Genomic DNA, 21,872 nt, shown 5'->3' on the forward strand with positions numbered 1-21,872 from the left:
ATTTTTTCATTGTTAGTTCATGTTAATGTAGTTAACTAAGTAAGGTCAACAACTGGGACCTTAATGTAAAGTGTTATCAATTACATTTCAGATAAGTCAAAATGAACAAATCTCTAAATTAATCTCTAAAATGTTCATTACAGCAGTGATATTTTAGTTTTACTTATAAATTATTATAGGTTTTATGAATATTTTAATTAGCTTTTATTTTTTATTTATTTTCATTTTAATATAATTTTAAGCTTTAGTAATTTTGTAATAAATATGTGCTTTTGTCATTTTTATTAGTTTTAGTTATTTTTAAATAAAATTATTAACATTTATTTTGTTATTTCAGTTTTAATTCACTTTCAATTTGTATTCATTTCTAGTTTATTTTTTAATCAGGTATGTATTTAGATAATAAGTGTATTAATTTAAACTTATTTTTAGTTTAAAAAATTCTTATATTTATTTCAGCTTTATTTCAATGAGCAAAAATGTATTTTGAATCGTTTTAGTTTAAGTTAACCATAATAAGCCTGATTGCAAGCTGCTAGTGCAACAGAGAAAGAATTGATGACCCCTGCACTAGTGTGTGTCATTTGTAAATGCACATGTCCTTGTTCTGGAGGACATTCACACCCCGCTCTGTGCAAATGCTTCTGAGCAAGGTGGAGATTGGAGAACAAATTGCCCAGATATTTGCACATGTGAGTACAAAGGGACGTAACAGGGGTCTATTTTAGTGAGCCATTCACACGCAGGATTCAACCCATAAATCCATCACGAAAAACATATAACGTTTATTGTTCTTCGACGCCACCACACAACTCATCGTGCTCTGATTGCCTCCTAGTTCAAGGTAAGTCCTGCGAGCATTCACAGCATGTTTACACCAAGTTTAAGGGAACCAGACATGTTGTCATAAATACTTAAGGACATTGGGTTTATTGCTAAACATTTGAGGGGATTTGTACTGTATGGTCTGTTTATCGCTCATAGATTTACAGCACACATTTGAACATTCAAAGATAATCATACTCGCACCTTCACTGTTGGAGGATGGATGTATGTATATGTACATCCTACATTCTCCCGTGTCATGACCGCGGCTCCCCGCAGGGATTAGTACACACCACACCATGTATTTCCGTAACAAGCCAGTTGTGTCAACTTTAAGGAATGTATGTTATGAAATACTATAGTTGTTTCATGGCTAGCTTAGACATGGAGAAGTGTGGATACAAGATCCAACGTTCTTGACTTGCCAGAGATTTGGCTCGCAGAACCAATTAGACCATGAAACCTGTTCTCAGGTGGTTTGTCTTGTACTCAAAAGCATACAACTTTAAACGTCATTGTTTCCTCATTATACTCAAATAATTTAGCTAAAAATAAATATATTTTCCAAAAATTTAGTTCTGGCTACCAAGAATTAAATGTTGCAGGGTTTTGGAAATAAAATGCATAAAAAATTAACAGTGCCTTTTTTTTACTATTTAGCAAAGCAGTGAAAATATCCTGACAAATGCATTAAAAAAAATTAACAGTGCATTTCTTTCTTTTGTACTTATAAGCAAAAACTCACAATATCCTGACAATTTATTTTGAAATAACAGCTATCTTTTCCAAAACATGATTCCTAGCCAGGATCCGTATAAAAGCATTAATATCCAGTGTGGTGAGTTCAAGACTAGAACTTGAAACTGGGCCACATGAAAGCATGTTCAAATTTAGCCAGGCTGGGAACACTAACAAGCATGTGCTTTATAAGGCACAATAGGTATGAAGGCAATGAATAGGTATGGATAGAGTGCTTGGCACCAGGGCTTTATATAAACAGTCTCCTTTGGATACGAGGGCCCCAAATTACATTTTCCTCTACATTGTGACTCCTCTGCCTTTTAAATACTTGGCACTCGTCACTTTTCCAGACTATGTTCTATGTGTGGACTGTAAGAATGTTTCCTAGCGACGCAAATCTGACGCACAGATTCATACACACTGAATGATATCATGACCTCCAAGACATTAAGGATCACATGGACAGCAGTTTTCCATTTAATGCAAGATATAATGTGATCATATATGTAATCTTGTGAAAGTGTCTTTATAAATACTTTATATGTGTTTTTAAATTATTTTTCAAAGAATTATAAAAAAAGTATTCCTTTTCAGCGTCTATACAGAGAAAAAAACATGTCTGAAGGGTAAGTATACTTTGACAGCCTTATTATCAAAATTCTAGATTGGATCAATTGCTCTTTTGTTAATGCATTTTGTTGTTTCTTTTTTTATTTCTTATCACACTGCTCTGTGCTTTGTCGTTGTAGACCGGTAAGTTTTGGGAAGATATACCATAATTCATAAATTAGTAAAAAATAATTTGGAAAGATTAAATATGACTTGTTTTTTTTTTTTTCAGAAAAAAACTAAGTATACTGCCACAAGGCGGCTGCTCTTGAAAGTAAGTTGCCTGTTTGTTTTTTAATCAAATACACTGTTTAATAAGTAATTTTTCAAAGAAATTCATTCATATTAATATTTATAACATAATCCTTTTATTCAGCAAGGATGCATTCAATGTATCAAACGTGACAGTAAAGACATTTATAATATTAGCTACCAAATATCTAAGTTTCATACTAAAAATTTCTTTTTTTGTCAGTTTTTCGCACAGTTTTGAACAATAATATGAAATGTTTCAGAAAATCACCATATTACAATGATTTCTGAAGGATCATGAAAACGCTGAACACTGGAGTAATGATCAGTAAATACAGTTTTGCATCACAAAAATATATTTTTTTATATATTCAAATAAAAAATAGAAGTTATTTAAATTTTTACTGTACAGTTTTTACTGTATTTTTGATTTAATAAATGTACCAATGGTTAGTATAACTTTCTGGTCCCAAACTTTCAACGGTATGTCATATTTGTAGTAATATTAATATGGTTAGTGAACAAATGCACATATTACTGGGGAAGTCGTGGCCTTGTGGTTAGAGAGTATGACTTCTAAGCCTAGGGTTGTGGGTTCGAGTCTCGGGATGGCAATACCATGACTGAGGGGCCTTGAGCAAGGCACCGAACCCCCAGCTGCTCCCTGGTCGCCGCAGCATAAATGGCTGACCACTACAGTGTGTGTGTGCATGTGCGTGTGCGCGCACTTTTTGATGGGTTAAATGCAGAGCATGAATTCTGAGTATGGGTCACCATACTTGGCTGATTGTCACGTCACTTTCACTTTACAGTAAATGTACTGTATGTAATGAAAAGTGAGACTAGAATCCATGATGAAACGGCTGGCTGTGTTAGCGCTAAGCTATGTGCTAATCTTCTGGAGCTTTATAGTCACATCAGTGCTGCTATGTTACAGAGCAAATTATTGAAGAAGGCCACGTCCATGCTGGCAGCTGAAAAAGAGCAGAATAAAAGAGAGAGGGATGAGGCTCTTAATGAGAGGGTTCCTCCTCTCAAACTATCTGGTCTGCCTGCACAGGAGCTCCAGGTATTTTCTTGAATAAGCATTTCTCCACAAGCTACATGCAGAAATAAATATTAATTATGAATGTCTTCAAGGTTTTTTTTTTTTCAGGAACTTTGCAAAGAACTTCACCGCAAGATTGATGTTGTTGATGAGGCGCGATACGATCTTGAAATTAAAGTGGCTAAAAATGAAATAGAGGTAATGCTTTTGTGATGTTTTGTGACTACTTTTACAAAGACAATCAATTGATTAAGTAGTAGTTTATTAATGAATACAAAAGTTAACAAGTATTTAGATCCCGCGGTTCTACTAAATAAAGCAAGAAATATATGAATTGGGATTCAAACCCATAACCTAACCGTTGTTAATGACACCAACAATGATTATGATTATGGATTTGAATCCCAGGGAACATGAAAATTGTGCTTGCACAATGTCTATCAAGCAATGATATTTTAGTATTATTTATAAACTCTTACAGTATGGATCAATATTTTGAATTTGCTTTTATTTTTTATATATTTTTAGTTTTTTTTTTTAATTTTAATTATAGTTAATGTGTTCTTCTGCCAATTATTGTCATCATATTATATATATATATATGTATGAATATATATATACATATATATATATATATATATTATATCATCATATAATTTTAATCTTTATCTTATTTTGATTTCAGTTTCAGTAATTTTAGTACCTTTAACTTATTTCAGGTAGTTGCAGAGGCAATGGTTCTAATTTACATTTAAGTTTATACAGTTTAAGTTATTTTTTTGGCATCTAATATTTATATTTATTTTATTCAAGCTTTATTTCAATTACTGTTTTTTTTATATATATTTTTGTCAGTAATGAATCTTTCCTATTACATTTAAAACACTCCTCTCAAATGAATAAATACAAAGCTGACATCATTGTGGTCCATTTCAGATCCAGTCGTTGACTCAGAAGATTTGGGAAATGAAGGGTACAAAGCAACGAACCAAACTGAAGAGAGTTAAGAAGTCACACGATGCCAAGCTCGATGCGCTGACTGAATCCAAAATGTCATCAAAGTCCGATTTCAAAGCCAACCTGAAGACAGTAAAGAAAGAAGAAGAGAAGGTAATGCATTTGATCTATGCTTTAGTCTTTTGGCATATAAATTCATTCATCATTTAAATAAATCAAACCTCATTCTAAACCTATATTTATATTCGTCTCATTTATAGAAAGAAGAGGTGACTGACTGGCGTAAGAATGTGGAGGCTATGTCTGGAATGGAGGGCAGGAAGAAGCTGTTTGATGCTGGACAATAAAAACGTAGCAAAGTAAACTTGTGACTTGACATCCAGCACATTTACCAACCAAGTTTGTTAATTCAAGGTTGCCATTGTTTTTTACTTCTCAGACTCTGTAACAAGAACAAATTGTACAAATTGGATTTCTTGTGACTAATAATATCAATTCAACACACAAAAACTGTTTATAATGTGCATAGTTTTAAGTGTTTTTGTAGGTGACATTAACACTTTGTTTATCTTTATCAGTTGTCCTTTGCTGCAATTTGTGGACAGATTATGTTTCAATGCATCTGAAATTAAATTTGATATCTTGTATATGAAATCTTAAATATTAATAATAATACGCATGAGAATTATAATCACACTGAAACTAATTGAATGCAGTGTTGTGAAATGGTGCTGTTAAGGAATAAAAGATGTCCAATATTGTAACACTTTCTATGCTACTGAAAGTAAAAACTGCAATTTAATGGCATTCCAAAATTAAATGACCCCATGCACAAAGATACACGTTGTGTCACTGTGCAGTTCCCTTGCAAAACAAATGCCGTCCTTGAAATGCATCGCTACACTTGGTTGTGTACCTTGCAAGTGTTAGCAAGTTACCACATGCTTTGTGTATATTTAATCAAATGCAATGCAGCTTTGGTATCATTTATTTGTATTTCATACTTTTTGGAAATCCATTGCAAACCAAGATTGTAGGAGTATAAAACATGGACAGACAACATAATACACTGATTCATATCTTCATATCAATTTAATATGTTGTTCCATATTAAAATGCTGACTAAGGTTTTTGAATAAAAGTTACTTTTTTCAAGTCTCTGTGATCACTTTCATTTGCAGTACAGTAGAGGTCATACAGCTATGGCTGACTTCAGCAAAGCCTTTTCTGCCTTGTAGGGTCAAATAATGGGAAATGAAGAGTGACTGGCAGTGGACAATGTGTGCAATTGTGTTTTGATGGTGCTGAGTAAAATGAGCCTCAGGGTGTAAGGCTTCAGTCTATTTTAGTGAGCCACTCAGAGGAGGCCAAAGAGGCCATAAAATGTGCCTGGGTTTTCTTCTGCACTGACATTGTCACACTCTCATTGCCTTGGAGTAGTCTTTGGAGGAACAGGTATGAACTACTGCACTATTTGGCACCATTAACTGTAAAACCAATGCATTTAATTTCTTTAAAAAGGAATATAACTGCTGACATAAAATTAATGCGTAGCATAGCTCAGATAGTTTGATCTTTAAAAGATTTGATGAGACATGGCTGGTTACATTGCTGAGATCTCTTCTGAAGCCAAAGGATAGTGTCAATCTGCACCTTTAATCGCAATGCTGACTGGGAGAAACAACTGAAGAAAGAATTTTCTTTTTTTTCTTTTCTTTTCTTGTTTCTAAATCTGGTTTATCCATCCGAAATTTATTTTGTGTGTGATTTGTGTGTGAACGGGTGCTACAAAATTTGGCTACAAGGTTTGTTAAAGTGTCATATGCTTCCAAAATACTACTTATGAACTGTGCTTATCAGTCACCAATCTTTATATTTCAGATTTACACTAGATTAAATCATAAAAAGGAAATACTTAGAAGCTTACAATGTCTGAGTCGTAAGTATTAAGTCTTTTAAGTTGTTAATATCTATATCTTGCTGTAAATGTAAATGTTTAAAACATGCCTACTTTTATTTCTTTTCATAAATTGAAAATTGCCAATTTAGACAGGTAAGTGGATTTTTATTACTTTTACTTTTTGTATATGGCAATATCATTCTTTTCTCCCCAACAAAATCTGATTGTGCCTAATTCTTGCAGCGACCCAAATCTAAGATTACGGCATCCAGGAGGTTGTTCTTAAAGGTATTTGGTTCTGTTGGTTTTACAGAGGAGATATAATTCCTGAAGATGATGCATTTAACAATACCTCTTGACATGTTTTCCTTCAGACAAAGCTGCTGAAGAAAGCAACCTCTATGCTTGTAACTGAAAAAGAAGAAAAGCAGAGGGAGAGAGAGACCACCTTGCGTGAGAGAGTGCCTCCTTTACAACTGTCCGGTCTGTCTGTTCAAGATCTTCAGGTAAACCAAATTCAAAAATTATACTTTTAATGAATTAAAAAGTATATATAAAATTAATTAATCAAACATTTTAATGAATAAAAGTAGGTTTTGAATAAATGTTTTATTATGTTTTCAAATTTATTACATTGTTAAGATTATAATTATAGACTTAATTAATAAATTAATTTTTTTTTTTTTTAAGTTATTATTTAAGAATTGGTGCCATCTGTACGGATCGTAAATGTAAAAAAAAATAAAAAATAAAAGTAAAGTATTGTAGCTTCAGTGATTTTCTAAATCTAAAAATAGCATTAACAACTGCATCAGTAATTTCCTGAGGTCATTTCATTGGTAAAATACTTTGTTTTCAGGCTCTCTGTAGAGACCTCCATCAAAAGATTGATGTTGTCGATGAAGAGAGATATGACGTCTCCGTCAAAGTGGCCAAAAATGAAAAGGAGGTACTACACCACCATTTATCTTATTACGTAGATTCAATGGAAATACACTTTATGTTGATCCACTATAATGTGTCTGCTTCAGATTACAGATTTGACCATCAAGATTACCGAACTTAAAGGTAAAATGAAGAGACCTGCACTGAAGAGGGTGAAAATCTCTGCCGATGCCATGTTGGGTGCTCTTTTGGGCTCCAGGGTCAAAGAGTCTGTGGATTTCAAAGCCAACCTCAAGACAGTCAAGAAAGAAGAGGAAAAGGTAAGCCATGTGACATTTTAAGGGAAAATTTTTTTTATTCTGAGTGGTAATGCATATGTAGTTTTGAGCTATTTTAAGACACCCCTGTTGTTACACCTGTTCTTCTCACAGAAAGAAGAGGTGACTGACTGGCGTAAGAACGTGGAGGCCATGTCTGGAATGGAGGGCAGGAAGAAGCTGTTTAATGCGGCACAATAGAAGATACATTTAAAAAACTTGATGGTTTGTTTGTCAATGATTGTCTTTTGATTGAGAATGTCTTACTTCAAATATTGTATTAAATATTGCATATGCATTGATTTATACACTTTAAGCACTGAATTTTATTTGTTTTCTTTCAGGTAACAACTACACCAGAATTAATAAACTTATTAAAATTAATGTATAAATCAATGCAAGTTCATAAAACACATATATCCTATTGTAATAATATCTTAGGATTATGACTTAATATTTTATTTTAGTTAAAAAGAAACTGCATATAAGATATTTAGACAAGAAAACAGTGTTTGAAACTTACTTGATGGTTTCTGCAATGTTGAGCCCATGTTCTGTCTTAAAAATAAAAACAAAGAAAGCCATAATATTTTGACCCTTACTTTTTTTTTTTAAATCTAAGTTTCTGCAACAAGGCCTGACGCTTAGGACTTCAGATCAAAAGACCTCTGGAAATGTTTGGATACAACAGCCCTAAATGTAGCAGGACCTGAAGTCTCTGAACTTGCCATGCACTTTTATCTATTTGACCTCACTTCACATAACACAACTGCTGTCTCCCAGGAATACCTTCAGTTGTTCTAACATCAATCAACGATATTTGTAAATTTGTGGAACAAAAAAAATACATGCACTTTAAAAGCTTTCAAACTAAATCACTAATTTAATTTTGTTATTAAAATGTCCCAAAAACTCTTAAGTATACCAACTGAAATCGTCCCAGTGCAATTTCTGCAATGTCAGACTAAGGCCCAATCCCAATTCTACCCCTTAGCCCTTCCCCTTTCCCCTGCCCCTCCGTTTCACGTGTTCACGTGAAGGGGTAAGGGTGTCTCAATTATCGTTTGGTTGGAGGGGTAGGGGAAGGGGAATCAGATAGCCCTTCAAACGAAGATTTTTCGGGACCACACTTCAGACGAAGGGGTATGAATTATCTCGGAAACATGGCAGCTACAGCGAACAAAAAAACACATAAATGTAAGCTTTTCTGGCATAAATAAAGATTTTAACGAAAAGTAATCATTTGTTTAATGTTACATTCAATTGTGAGTTCATATTAGCGGTCATGTTACTCAAAGAAATGTTTGCAAAAAATCGCTAATATTTGCTAAGGTCATATCATTACAGACTGATTGATAGTGCCACAGCATATGTCTGATCAGGGCGATACCGTAGACTAATCCCCCCAATAATTAGAAATCGCTAAACCATTTTCTCAAATATTGCCTATTCGAGAGAGAGAGAGAGAGAAAGAGAAATGGAAGTTGCGTGTATTCGCGTCTGTGCGTTTATCTTTTTTAGTGTGAGTTTACTTAAAAACAGCGATTGTATCCTCTCGTCGCTGGAAAATGTAATGTAGTGATTCAGTATTTAAACTGTATTTAATAAAAGTCGTGGGGCAGCGTTGACAAGTTTATTTTCTCCTGGATGTGTGAGCTGCGCGATTTCCGATATGTGTGTGTGTCAGTAAGCAGCTCATTAATACAGAACGATAATTAAAGGCTCTAATGTACACCAGTATATGTGTGTATTGTAAGAGCTAGACGACGAATGATGGCGTGTGACGTCATAGTAGTGGTGTCCCAATCCTTAGGGGAATATCTTCTCCCCTACCCCTTGACACTCTCTGTTTCAAGGGACAAGGGGAAGGGGAAGGGGTAGGCGGAGGGGTAGGGGTAGGGGAAGGGGTATAAAATAGAATTGGGATTGGGCCTAAAAGACCTTGATACATGCTAATTGACAACAATTGTCATTTTTGAGTTTAAATGTCAAAATTCTGACTTTTTTTTCTCAGAATTGCTAAATTATTTCTCACTGTTGCAAGTTATAAACTTGTAATTGTGACTTTATTTATTTGACCTTTTTTCTGAGAATTCTGTTTACATGTTGATTCTGTTTTGTTTGTTATCACCATGGAATAAAAAAAATTCAACTTTTTGTCAGAATTGTGAGATTATTTATCTGAGTTGCAAGTTATAAAATTGTAATTGTAATATTTTACATCTGACCTTGTTTTTTCAGAAATCTGAATTTACATTTAGCAATTTTGACTTTTTCCGAGAATTCTGCATTTATATCTCACAATTCTGTTTTCACCATGGAATAAAAAAACAGCGTCTGACAATTCCGACTTTTTTTAAGAATTGTGAGTCTATATCTATAGACCATATCTCACAATTCTGAATGGGAAAAATTGAAGAATTGTGAGATTAAAATGTTTTTTTATGACAATTTCTGTTATACAACTAGTCTTTTTTATTCTAATAATCTGTATTCTAAAATTCTGAGGTTTTATCTAAAAATTCTGAAAAAAAGAATAATTGTGAAATGTAAAGGTTAGTTGTTTTTCTATGACATTTTCTGTTATATGACTTATTACTTTTATTCTAAGAGTCTATTGTCAGGGTTTGGGTAGAGGGATGAGGCGAGGACTCAATGATGCAGAGAGAAGGGCTCTTTAATAGTAGTAATAATAAAATAAACAAACAAAAACTACCCCGTAGGGGAAAACAGACTAAACTTGACTGGCAAGGAAAGGCAAGGCAAGACACGATGTGCACAGACAAATGTTTGACGACGAACTAGCAACCAGACTGCAAACACAAGGACAATAAATAGGGAGCTAATGAGGAGGATAACGAGGGAACACATGTGGGGAAAATTACATCAATAATCAGGTAACAAGATGGGTGGGGTCAAGACAATTGACGAGAGCACATGGCACATAGGAACTAAGACAAAAGCCATGTGCTCACACAAAACAAAAAAACACAAGCACATGGCCAGCAAACCAATCACTAGCCATGTGCTTGAATAGACACAAACACGCAGCTAATGAGCAAGCTCATAAACCGCGTGTTCACACGAGACGGCAGGCAGCCAGTAAAAACTAAGCCGCGCACTCACATGAAAACAATGACATGAGGAGAGTATCAGGGCTCTGTCACAAAACCATGAATAACACTAGACTGGAGTGACAGAACCCTGACATCTATACCTTGCAATTCTAAGTTTATATATCACAATTCTGAGAAAAAAGCCATAATATCAGAATTGTGCAATTACCTTTTTATTTTGTGATGGAAACTGAAGTAATAAGCAACCAACTATGATACAATGATCCAATCAATTCCTGATGGACAAAAAAGTCCCGGCCTACATTTTTTCCACATGGATAAATACACACATTCACACACAAATAAAAATGCTGTGGCTTGAATGTAACTGCATGTAACATATTTAATGTATTTTTTTTTTATCTCTTAATGGCTCTATGAAAACAACAACAAATGCTCTCAGAAAAACAGGTACACAAGCTGTCACAGGGCATTAACTTTCCTAAAGAGTCCATACTGTGTCCTTAAAGGTACATATTAGTACCTAAAGTGTACATATTCATACCTAAAAGTTACCGCCCCAGTCACAGCTTTTGTATCTTTTTCTGAAAGTGTACAAAGCCATTTAAAGACAAGGACTTCTTGCATTTGGCATCCAATCATCTGGCCATAATGCCTAAAAATAAATCCAGGACAAACGGCAGGTGGTAATTCACTACATATCTCTTGGAGTGTCACCTCTCAGGGAAAATGAGGTGTGACGAGGGAAGCTCACATTACATTAAGGCAGTGCTTCCACCTGCTTGCTGTCCTCTAAACCCTAGATATGACTGATAGCATATCGTCTCCTGCCAGCTACTGGTCGCTTAATGTGCATGGAAATTATCACGTTCATGAGATAGCTGTAATAGCGTAACATCATATTGCAATTAACTGGAATAAACGTAGATTCCAAAAATATCTGTTATTTCCACTTCCTCACTGTTTAATTGTTGTCTTGACATCTTATCCTTTCCTGTTTTTAATAGATAATGTTTCTAATTTGAGTACAAGTTAGCTGTACCTTAATAAGTGCAAAATTCTTGCCTTATTTACTCTTTATAGACTGTCATTTCCACTCAGTTTATTTCCCTTATGACCAGCATTACCTTTAGACCTTTGAAATGGTCATCAAAATGGTTTTGACCACCAAAAAGAGGCATACAAACTGGTCAACAGTCACACTGCATAGCTGCATGTCTCTGTCCAGTTTTATACACTAGTTTACTGTGTGTATGGTAAATGTCAGTAGAGTGGCACAGACAGGGGTCTATTTTAGTGAGACCTTCCCATGCATGCTGAAACTATAAATCTAAGGATTTTCTTCTTTCCTCGGTCAGCCAGTTAACTCGCACTCCTGTCTTTTCTTCTTCTAGCAGGTATGTCTCTTTCAGTGGTCAGAGGCTAAAAGCTGTGTGTTTGGTTATTTGCAAATGCATCATTATACTGTTGTTAGAAAGGGTTATAGATTAGCTGTGATGGTAAAGGATTTATTTATTATTTATATAAAACTAGTAAGAAATTGGGCACAGTTGCATTCAGATGTCTCTCAAATTGGTGACAATCCTGGAAGATTTTCACCTATGCAAAAACTCACGGACGCTATGCACAGAACTCCTACCACTGTGTAGAGGACTAATAGGTCAAATGGATGGATTACCAATGTCATTAATAAATTAGAATTAAGTTATACATTAACTTTTATGGATTGCATAGATGCTACATTATATGAAACATGCTAAATTTGTCTTTTAATTTTGTATATATTTTTGCTGTGCTATAAAAAAAAATCTGGAATTGTAACTACAAAAGCAGCTTGAATTTTAAATATGATGATTATCCTAGTGTAAAAATAAATAAACTTAAAAGTATTCGAAATACATTTATTTCATGCTAACTATACAACAGATACATTTACATATTCATATACTTAATAAAACATACCGTGAAATTGGAACAATTAATTTTGTACTTAATACACTTTAATTCTGCAGAAGTAGTCCTGAAGTCCAAATACAGATATATTGAATTTTAGGCTTAATTTTAGGAAATGTGCATTATGCACAAGTAGTACTCCAAATAAAGTTTAATTATAACTTTTCTGTCTATAAGTCTCGAGTGATATGTCAGTAAATATATTTATAGATTTAAACTATACTTATTATGAAATAAATGTATTAAATACTTTTTTAACTAGTGAAAATATTTTGCATATGGTAGTCAACTTACAACGTCTAATACATCTGTGATAACAGTGACTAGCAATCAGCACATCAGATGGTTCCAACATTCTCTTTAAATGACTTTGTATGTAAAATAAAACTTTTTTTTCAGGTCATGACAACTACAGGATCAGTGTTTATTAAATAAAATAAAGCTGAAAAAATAAATACATAAATATTTAAACAAACCTAAACCTAAAATTACCTAAACTAAAACTGAAATAAATATTAAACATAAAAAAATTAAAATGGAAAAATTATAATTCTAAATACTACTTAATACTATAAAAGTGTCTAAAATACTAAAATCGCAGTGCACAGGATATGAGTCAAATGCTTGTTATCTTAAATATTCTGATTTGTTCATTTCCTTTATATGTGTTTCAGAGAAGAGATGTTATATTATTTATACAGTTATATTATTTCACAGATAACTGAGAACTACAGAAGGATGTCTGACGCGTGATTACCTCCATCAGTAATAACCAGCTATTTATGAATTCTGATATCTGTCATATGTGATATGTCTCTACTAGGACTTATCCCAATTTACACTGAATGATGTTTATACCATTGTTTGATGCAACTGCATGCCATATTGTTATATGAAAATAAGCTAAAAAACACTCTTAACTGCAATTTCTTTTTTTGTGCTTTTCTACAGTATTAAGGGCTCAAATGTCAACTATACACTGGATAAGCTTCTTATTTAAATTATATTAAAAAAAAAAAGGATGGATATATAAAAATATGAATTGTATTATAATGTTATACTAAAACTAAAATAATGGGAAAATCCCATAAGATAACATGTAGAAAGAAAAAAACACATCTTAAACACGCAGAATAACATAAGTGGACTTTGAACGATTAATTGCCACTTTGAACGATTACGTAATTGTTGCATCCATAATTGTAATCGCGATTAGAAATTCGATTAATTGTGGAGCCCTAGTCTCTATCTACATTCTCTTCTGTCTATGCTCCCAGGATCACTTCAGCTCGTCGGCTGGGCTTGAAGGAGAGCGCCACCTGCTGAACACAGTTATACACACAGTTTGCTGGATACTATTGGAACTTTTCCCTCCTCAAGTAGAGATTCTACACTGATAACAAAAGTAATAGCTCTTCGCTTTGATGTGACAACAGTGGTCCTGCCATCCTGAAGATAAGGCTGTTGAATACAGCTCTAGATATGCTGATAAAGAGAAGGAGAGAGAGCAAGAGCTCAGGGAGAGAGTTCCTCCGGCCTGTCAGTACAGGAATTAACGTTACAGGTAAATGATTTAAATGGACAATTGAACTCCTTTTATAAAACTTAATCGAATGTTAACCCAAAACCGAAACCTCTGTCATCAATTACTCACCTGCCTCGTGACCTTCGCAGGTGACATGTTGATGGAAAAAATGAAATGGTAGAGGAAAAATAAATGTATTTTTACGCTTGCATTCGCACGCAAATAATTTGCTTTGAACCGTGAGGCTTTGTTTGTGTTTGCTCGCAAAGAATGCAAACGTTTCTTAGGGGAACGCAAAAGTTTTGCGCGCAAACGTGGGGTATCTCGGGAAACGCAAGAATTATGCATCTATGAGATGGGATAAAATATATATTTCCATGCCTCTCACAAAAATATTACGTTTTAGGACATTCCAGGAGCAAAACAAATATGTTATATATCTATATCATTATCTCAGTGGTTGCGACCAGCTTTGATCTCGCCGGCGTCGCCACGCGGTCACGTGGTTCATGGAGCTCACCAGACAAAACTTCACACAATCCATTTGAATAGGTTTACGTAGAATAGACGACAGCTTCACTATACAGGCATTTGCAGCATTTTTTGGTAAACATTACAGCATATTATGCAGTGATTATTACATCGATGACATTTACTGTATCATTTTATTCTGGAGAGTGATGGAGAGGCAACATTAATATGGTTCCCTTTCATAGGTCACTTCGATGCTGCGGTGACGTCACCACGTATGGGAACACCTTCGGTGTGACGAATGTCTGAAGCCCTATACCATCCCGCCAATCCTATTGGCCAAATAGCGCGTGGCACCGCCCAGCATGCGTAGGCCGCGGATTTCGCCACCATTTCGGGCATGGCGAGTCATGGCTATACAGCGATACCGCCGGTGGAAGAGACTCTCGCCGAACATCTTGCGCCTAATTCGGCCGCGGCGTGGAAGTCCCGCCCCCTCCTCCCCTCGAAGGCGTGTCGAGTCACGTCTAGTTTAGTGGGAAAATCCTATATGGCCGCTGGCCAAGCGGCTGCTTCGCTTCATTCTATGGCGGTCCTTCAGGCCTACCAAGCGGAGCTGTTAAAAGGATTGGACGAGGGGGACGGCATTACACCTGAGGCGGTCAAGGAACTACGGCGAGCAACTGATTTGGCGCTTCGTGCTACCAAACATACTGCTCGAGCAGTGGGCCGTTCCATGGCTGGATTAATTACGGTTGAGCGCCACCTCTGGCTTAATCTCACCGATATAAAGGAAAAGGATAAATCTTTCCTCATGGATGCCCCTGTGTCTAAGGACGGTTTATTTGGAGAGGCGGTCACTTCAGTGGTGGAGAAGTTCAGAGCAGCGAAACAACAATCAGCCGCTTTCCGCCAGCTGATTCCCCGCAGACCCAGAGAGGTTGAACGCCGTCAGGCGCCCGCGCGTTCTCACTCAACCTCCTCTCACCGCCAGCGAGTGCCCTCTCGGGAAGAGCCTTCACCTATGGCGCCCCCTCGCAAGGACTGGGGCCCTAGGGTTGTTCCACCGGCTCAACAACGCCAGCGAAAAAGGTTGAACCTGAGTTCGACGGCCAATGCCTCTCGTTCTCGGGCACCTAACAGCAGCTCCTGATTTTTTCGCTGCCTGCCAGGGACTGTGCCCTCCGCTAGAGAGCGCTGTTGGACCGCTTTCGCGCATCCAACACTCTCATTGCAGTCCCCACGCTCAAACTCTGACTGTTTCGCCGCAAACAGCGCCTCGAACAGCATTGGAACGAACTGTAACACCAATCGCTTCCTCAGACACTATGCACGATCCAGTTTTCAGAGCTCGAGGAGCGCTTCAAAGGGTCGTCATCGAACGGCCCGTCATGACGGCTCGCACAGCCGCCGCTGTTTCGCTAGCGGCAGAGCCCGATGCTCAATCTGTTGGCCTAATTCCTGCCGTGGACACGTTTCAGGATTACGTACAACGAGATACAACTCCTGCTATGCATATACTTCCCCTGTGCACGAACACCGTGAGTCTTTCGTGCCCGGACAATTCTATGCGTGCAACAGCGTTGCAGGAAACGAACATGTTGAAACCGCTAATATTGTTTCGGGCCGCGTGGGAACGCTTGCCCGGCATTTCTCAATGGGTGTTACGCACAATTTGTCACGGATACACCATTCAGTTTCGGAAAGGCCCGCCCCCTTTCCGCGGAATTCTCTCCACGGTGATGAAACCGATGGACATGGCGGTGCTGAGACAGGAAATGTTAGCTCTACTGAGCAAAGGGGCTATAGAAGAAGTACACCCCTCTCAGATGGAGTCAGGGTTTTACAGCCGTTATTTTGTGGTACCAAAAAAGGACGGCGGATTACGACCCATTCTGGATTTACGCCGTCTAAATCTTGCACTCAGGTCGAGCAAATTCAAGATGTTGACGGTAAAATCTATTTTGTCTCAGATTCAACCAAACGACTGGTTTGTCACGATCGATCTGAAGGATGCTTATTTTCATATTCAGATCATCGAGAGACACCGGAAGTTCCTCAGATTCGCTTTGGAGGGCAAAGCGTATCAGTACCGCGTTCTTCCCTTTGGCTTAGCGCTAGCTCCCTGTACATTCTCAAAATGCATGGACGCAGCTCTGGCCCCGTTGCGGCTCCGGGGCGTCCGTGTGTTAAACTATCTGGACGACTGGCTGGTGTTAGCGCAATCTCAGACTCAAGCACACTCTCATCGAGATATTGTGCTGAATCATTTACACAGCCTGGGTTTACGCACAAACTTCCAGAAAAGTGTATTAATCCCCTCTCAACGGATTACCTTTCTGGGAATAGAATTGGACTCTCGCGCGATGACAGCAAAGCTTTCTGTCCCGCGCGCTCAGTCGATTACGTCATGCGTTCAGCACTTCAGGGCGGGTCACACAGTGACAGTGAGACTGTGCCTCAGACTACTAGGTCTAATGGCGGCGGCGCTTCCCGTGATTCATCTGGGTTTGCTTTACATGCGCCCGTTTCAGTGGTGGATGAAACGACAGAATATTTCACCCCGTTGTTCTCCGCATCGAACGATCTCGGTGACGCGGAGGTGTGTGATGTCGTTAAAACAATGGACATCAGCCGAATTTCTCCTCACCGGGGTTCGGCTGGGAATTTGTGCTTCCCGGGAGACTGTCACGACAGATGCGTCTTTGACCGGGTGGGGAGCTGTTTGTCAGGGGCGCCCAGCCCACGGAGTGTGGACAGCGGCACAACGCAGCTGGCACATAAACAAATTGGAATTACTGGCGGTTTTTCTGGCTCTCCAGTATTTTTCGAGTCTACTGACCGGCCGTCATGTGCTTCTCAGAATGGACAACACTGCGGTCGTGGCTTATCTGAACCATCAGGGAGGATTACCTTCTCGCCCTCTGTGCAGACTGGCAAGGCGGATTCTTCTTTGGTCTCACGACAGATTTCTGTCGATCCGGGCTGTTCACATCCCCGGACGACGGGACAGGGGATGGGACAGCTGTTGCTGGTGGCTCCGCGATGGCACACACAGCCGTGGTTTGCGGATCTCATCAATCTGTTAGCGGGCTCTCCGGTGGAGATTCCCCTCAGACGGGATTTATTATCGCAAGCACAGGGACGGATCTGGCATCCGAGGCCAGATCTGTGGAACCTGTGGGCGTGGCCTCTGAGCGGAGTGAGTTGATATGTCCCGGTCTTTCTGCTGAAACTACCGAGACTATACTGAACTCTAGAGCAGTTTCTACGAGACGCTTATATGCTTTCAAGTGGAAACTGTTTATGACATGGTGTGAAACTCATGATGTGGATCCAGTTTACTGCCCTGTGGCTTCAGTACTGGAGTTTCTTCAAGACCGTTTTTCGGAGGGATTGACACCAGCCACCCTGAAGGTTTATGTGGCAGCTATCTCAGCTCACCATGAGCATATAGGTGGTGTTTCAGTGGGTCGTCATCCACTGGTTTCTCGCTTTATACAGGGTGCGCGACGGTTGAGACCTTTCCGCCCTGTGCGAGTTCCTTCATGGGATTTATCCATTGTGTTACTGGGTTTGTCAGGGCATCCGTTTGAGCCCCTGGAAACTGTATCGGATAAGCTCCTGACTCTGAAGACACTTCTTCTCATGGCTTTATCCTCCCTCAAGAGAGTTGGGGATTTACAGGCTCTCTCTGTCTCACCTTCGTGCATGGAGTTTGCACCAGGCTCTGTGAAAGTGTTGTTGCGACCTAGGCCTAATTATGTTCCTAAGGTCGCGTCTAATCCTTTTCATTTTCAGCAGGTGGTCCTGGAGGCTTTTTCTCCTGCTGCGACAGAGTCTGGAGATCTAAGTCTTTGCCCTGTGAGGGCGTTGAAGACTTATGTGGATCGCACTGCCCCATGGCGTGAGTCTGACCAGCTGTTTGTCTGTTTTGGACATAAGAATAAGGGCCATGCAGTTACGAAACAGCGCATGTCCCATTGGCTGGTGGAGGCTATTTCCTTGGCCTATGAGGCGCGCGGGCTCGCTTCGCCCTTAGGAGTAAAAGGTCATTCCACAAGAGCAGTGGCTTCTTCTCAAGCCTTTCTCAGTGGATCTTCTTTGAATGATATCTGTGCTGCGGCAGGCTGGTCCTCACCGAGCACTTTTATCAGGTCTTACAGTCTGGATGTGAGGATGGCTCCTGGCTCCCGGGTTCTCTCCGCTTGAGCAGATGCTTCCTTGGATCCAAGCTATCAGGTACGTCAGGCGTGATGGTATAGCGTTCCCATACGTGGTGACGTCACCGCAGCATTGAAGTGACCTATGAAAGGGAACATCTCGGTTACGTATGTAACCTTGGTTCCCTGAATAGGGAACGAGATGCTGCGGTTCTGGCCGTGCCATACCTTGATAGCTTTCTTCTCTTCTTCGTCATGAAATCTGAGGTAAATGGCGCGCGGCACCAGGTATATATATGCCTACGCATGCTGGGCGGTGCCACGCGCTATTTGGCCAATAGGATTGGCGGGATGGTGTAGGGCTTCAGACATTCGTCACACCGAAGGTGTTCCCATACGTGGTGACGTCACCGCAGCATCTCGTTCCCTATTCAGGGAACCAAGGTTACATACGTAACCGAGATGTTTTCTTTACCCTCAGGTATTGGTTATAAAGCTACCATACACCTTAACTATTTTTCAGTTAAATAAGTATTCTATATTTTAGCTCAATAATATTTATTTAATATTTTGAAAAGATATTTTGGTACTAAATACTATTTGTACAATAATTATGGTCCATTAGCATATTTTTTCTAATATTTCTATTACTTGTATTACAATTAGTGTAGTATTTAAGGGTAAAATAGAGAAAAGGGCTAAAAATTGCAATGCTAAGAGGCAAATTAGAGTAATTTTGTGGTCAGAATTGTTATTTTTTCGTTTGTAATGTCATGGTTAACCCACTAGGTACTTGTATGGCTATTTACTAAATATATCTAGAATATTGCAGGCCATACCTGCTTAATTATTTTTAGGTTCTTCATTTGAATAAATATTTAGACATGATTAAACTCTAGATTTTTAAATGAATAATTTAAAAAGTTAATAACTTGCATCCTTTTTTAAAATGATACTTGCATAATTACACACAATGAATGCGAGCAAATACTGAATTTAAGTTTCAAATTGTGCTAAAAAAAAAAATCAACAGCATTCAACAAAAGATTTTTATCTTAGATTGATACTGAATCAAGATTGAAATCACCCCCCACCCCAAAAAATTAAAATAAAAACTTAAAATTTGGCAACCCTGCTAACAGAAGCCTTTTTATTTAGCAGCCTAAGCTGCACTTTTAATTACATTTTGTAACACGTGCATTTTCACAGTTCATATTATAATATTTAATAGTTTTAAGTAAGTTCATTTCTAAATTAATTTAAATATTTTTTATTATTTAATTCATTATTAACTATTTTGCGAACTCTATGTTTTGTGTGTAGCAACACTGCAAGGATTTGCATCACAAGATAGACGTGATTGATGAGGAACACTATGACATTGGCATTAAGGTGACCAAAAATGACAAAGAGGTATGAAAACAGAGTAGCACACATCAGTATTTTGTAAACAGTTAACTTTTTAACTTTTTCTGTAAACAGGCGGTTTTTGTGTTAATTGAAGTGCAACATGTGGTCTGTGTTGATAAAGATACAGGAAATGAATCAGAAGATCTATGAGATGAAGAGCAAGCTAAAGAGGCCTAACCTGAAGGGAGTCAAACTGTCAGCTGAACACATGCTAAGTGTCCTTCTAGGCTCCAAACACTCACAGTCCATTGACTTCAAAGCTAACCTGAAGACAGTGAAGAAAGAAGAGGAGAAGGTAAAACTATATATATATAAAATAAGTGCTTATATAAAAAACAATTATCTGTATTTATCTTCCACAGAAAGAAGAGGTGACTGACTGGCGTAAAAATGTAGAGGCATTGTCTGAAATGGAGGGCAGGAAGAAGCTGTTTGATGCTGGACAGTAGGCCCTAAAAATATATAGAGAGAGAGTCATTTTAATATATATTTTATTGCACAAAGATCTCTCTAAACATATGACAAGTAAGGGGTAGATAGAGACTAGGAACAACAACATCATATCTGAGCAAAATCTCTTTAAATGTCTTGCAGATGGCAGCAGTATCAAACCAAAGATGACGTCAAAGATGTAATCACTGTTTTAACTTCAGATAGTACTTTTTCAAAGTGTACAATGAACTTTGAATTACAATGTTTCACTGTAACGTGTTTTCTTACTATTAGTTAAGGCAAACTGATCAGTTTCACAGAATCCAGGGTAACACTTTACAATAAAATCCCATTAGTTAATGCATTAACTACATTAACTATGAGCAGTACATTTGTAACACTATTTATTCATCTCGGATGTTAATTTCAGTTAATTAAAATAAAACCATTAGTTCGTGTCAGCTCTATTATCCGTTAAATATTATTTCATGATTGATTTTACTTGTGACTTTAGAATTTTTGATTTTAATACTGTATTAGTAAGTGTTAAAATAAAAAAATAACCAAGATTAATACATTTTTTTAGATTATGCCGTTATCTAATGTTAACAAATGAAACTTTAGAAGTCTTAGAATCTGATTTAGCAGTAAATCAAAATGAAATGTTTTAAATACTTGCTTGTAAAATGTAGTATTTCAAATTAAAAGCGCTTTCTTCACATCTTGTCATATTTAATACAGCTGCAGTGCTTCTTTTGCCCTACAGATGGCAGCCTACAACAACATATCAGGAAGAAGAAGAAACACTCCGCATTCATCACTTCTTCATGTTCAAGGTCCCTTATTGATGGTGGTGAAATTATCTGTGATTTCAGATCTGAATTAGTTAAGCATTTATGAAAATATTGAAATAAGCTTCATTATTCCAATATAATCTTTAAATACAATAATATTATTAATATTTTCTTGTATAGAAGATATGAGAGATTGTTTTTTCACCAAGATATGCAGTATATATAATTAAAAATAAATAAAACACAAAAAACGAACAATAATACTTGACACTTCATTCCAGTTCAAATGAAATTAGATCACGCAATGTGTTCACACATATGGTCTCATTAATGCTGTATTGTTGGGCTCACCCTTAGTCTAGAGAACATAAAGTACACTTGAGCAGCAGGTGCTCCGTCACTCTGCAGTCTGGGATGTAAAGCATTTGACAGTAAGAATGGTGTGGACACTAGTTTATTTTAGCAAGCCTCTCACGAGTGCTTCAGAATCTATAAATCTGCAGAGTTTCTTCC

The 21,872-nt window shown here is 37.4% G+C and overlaps 3 protein-coding genes across 3 annotated transcripts; all 3 read left to right on the plus strand.

Moving 5' to 3' along the window:
• The first annotated feature begins 705 nt into the window (after positions 1–705).
• On the plus strand, positions 706–4,880 carry tnni4b.1 (troponin I4b, tandem duplicate 1). Its single transcript, XM_059536487.1, has 7 exons — positions 706–844; positions 2,161–2,196; positions 2,408–2,449; positions 3,365–3,496; positions 3,584–3,673; positions 4,412–4,585; positions 4,693–4,880. The coding sequence occupies exons 4-7, from the start codon at positions 3,392–3,394 to the stop codon at positions 4,777–4,779; spliced, it is 456 nt and encodes a 151-aa protein (XP_059392470.1). The 5' UTR covers positions 706–844; positions 2,161–2,196; positions 2,408–2,449; positions 3,365–3,391; the 3' UTR covers positions 4,780–4,880.
• A 926-nt stretch (positions 4,881–5,806) lies between these two features.
• On the plus strand, positions 5,807–8,012 carry LOC132125202 (troponin I, slow skeletal muscle-like). Its single transcript, XM_059536486.1, has 7 exons — positions 5,807–5,887; positions 6,314–6,375; positions 6,576–6,620; positions 6,707–6,838; positions 7,192–7,281; positions 7,364–7,537; positions 7,649–8,012. Exons 4-7 carry the CDS (start codon positions 6,734–6,736, stop codon positions 7,733–7,735), a joined length of 456 nt encoding a protein of 151 aa, XP_059392469.1. The 5' UTR covers positions 5,807–5,887; positions 6,314–6,375; positions 6,576–6,620; positions 6,707–6,733; the 3' UTR covers positions 7,736–8,012.
• Positions 8,013–11,340: 3,328 nt separating this feature from the next.
• On the plus strand, positions 11,341–21,611 carry LOC132124807 (troponin I, slow skeletal muscle-like). Its single transcript, XM_059535960.1, has 8 exons — positions 11,341–11,345; positions 12,006–12,008; positions 14,059–14,128; positions 20,047–20,136; positions 20,255–20,428; positions 20,496–20,578; positions 20,728–20,764; positions 21,332–21,611. The coding sequence occupies exons 1-8, from the start codon at positions 11,341–11,343 to the stop codon at positions 21,449–21,451; spliced, it is 582 nt and encodes a 193-aa protein (XP_059391943.1). The 3' UTR covers positions 21,452–21,611.
• Positions 21,612–21,872: the final 261 nt, after the last annotated feature.

Source organism: Carassius carassius, chromosome 43 (genome assembly GCF_963082965.1).
Source record: "Carassius carassius chromosome 43, fCarCar2.1, whole genome shotgun sequence".
Lineage (NCBI taxonomy): Eukaryota > Metazoa > Chordata > Actinopteri > Cypriniformes > Cyprinidae > Carassius > Carassius carassius.

Excerpts from the sequence above, each read along its gene's own strand:
- tnni4b.1 (XM_059536487.1), top strand. The coding sequence starts at position 3,392 with ATGCTGGCAGCTGAAAAAGAGCAGAATAAAAGAGAGAGGGATGAGGCT. Across the intron at positions 3,674-4,411 it reads TGGCTAAAAATGAAATAGAG|ATCCAGTCGTTGACTCAGAA; the intron begins GTAATGCTTTTG and ends GGTCCATTTCAG. Across the intron at positions 4,586-4,692 it reads TAAAGAAAGAAGAAGAGAAG|AAAGAAGAGGTGACTGACTG; the intron begins GTAATGCATTTG and ends TCTCATTTATAG.
- LOC132125202 (XM_059536486.1), top strand. The coding sequence starts at position 6,734 with ATGCTTGTAACTGAAAAAGAAGAAAAGCAGAGGGAGAGAGAGACCACC. Across the intron at positions 7,282-7,363 it reads TGGCCAAAAATGAAAAGGAG|ATTACAGATTTGACCATCAA; the intron begins GTACTACACCAC and ends TGTCTGCTTCAG. Across the intron at positions 7,538-7,648 it reads TCAAGAAAGAAGAGGAAAAG|AAAGAAGAGGTGACTGACTG; the intron begins GTAAGCCATGTG and ends TTCTTCTCACAG.
- LOC132124807 (XM_059535960.1), top strand. Across the intron at positions 20,137-20,254 it reads TGACCAAAAATGACAAAGAG|ATACAGGAAATGAATCAGAA; the intron begins GTATGAAAACAG and ends GTGTTGATAAAG. Across the intron at positions 20,765-21,331 it reads CCAAAGATGACGTCAAAGAT|ATGGCAGCCTACAACAACAT; the intron begins GTAATCACTGTT and ends TTTGCCCTACAG.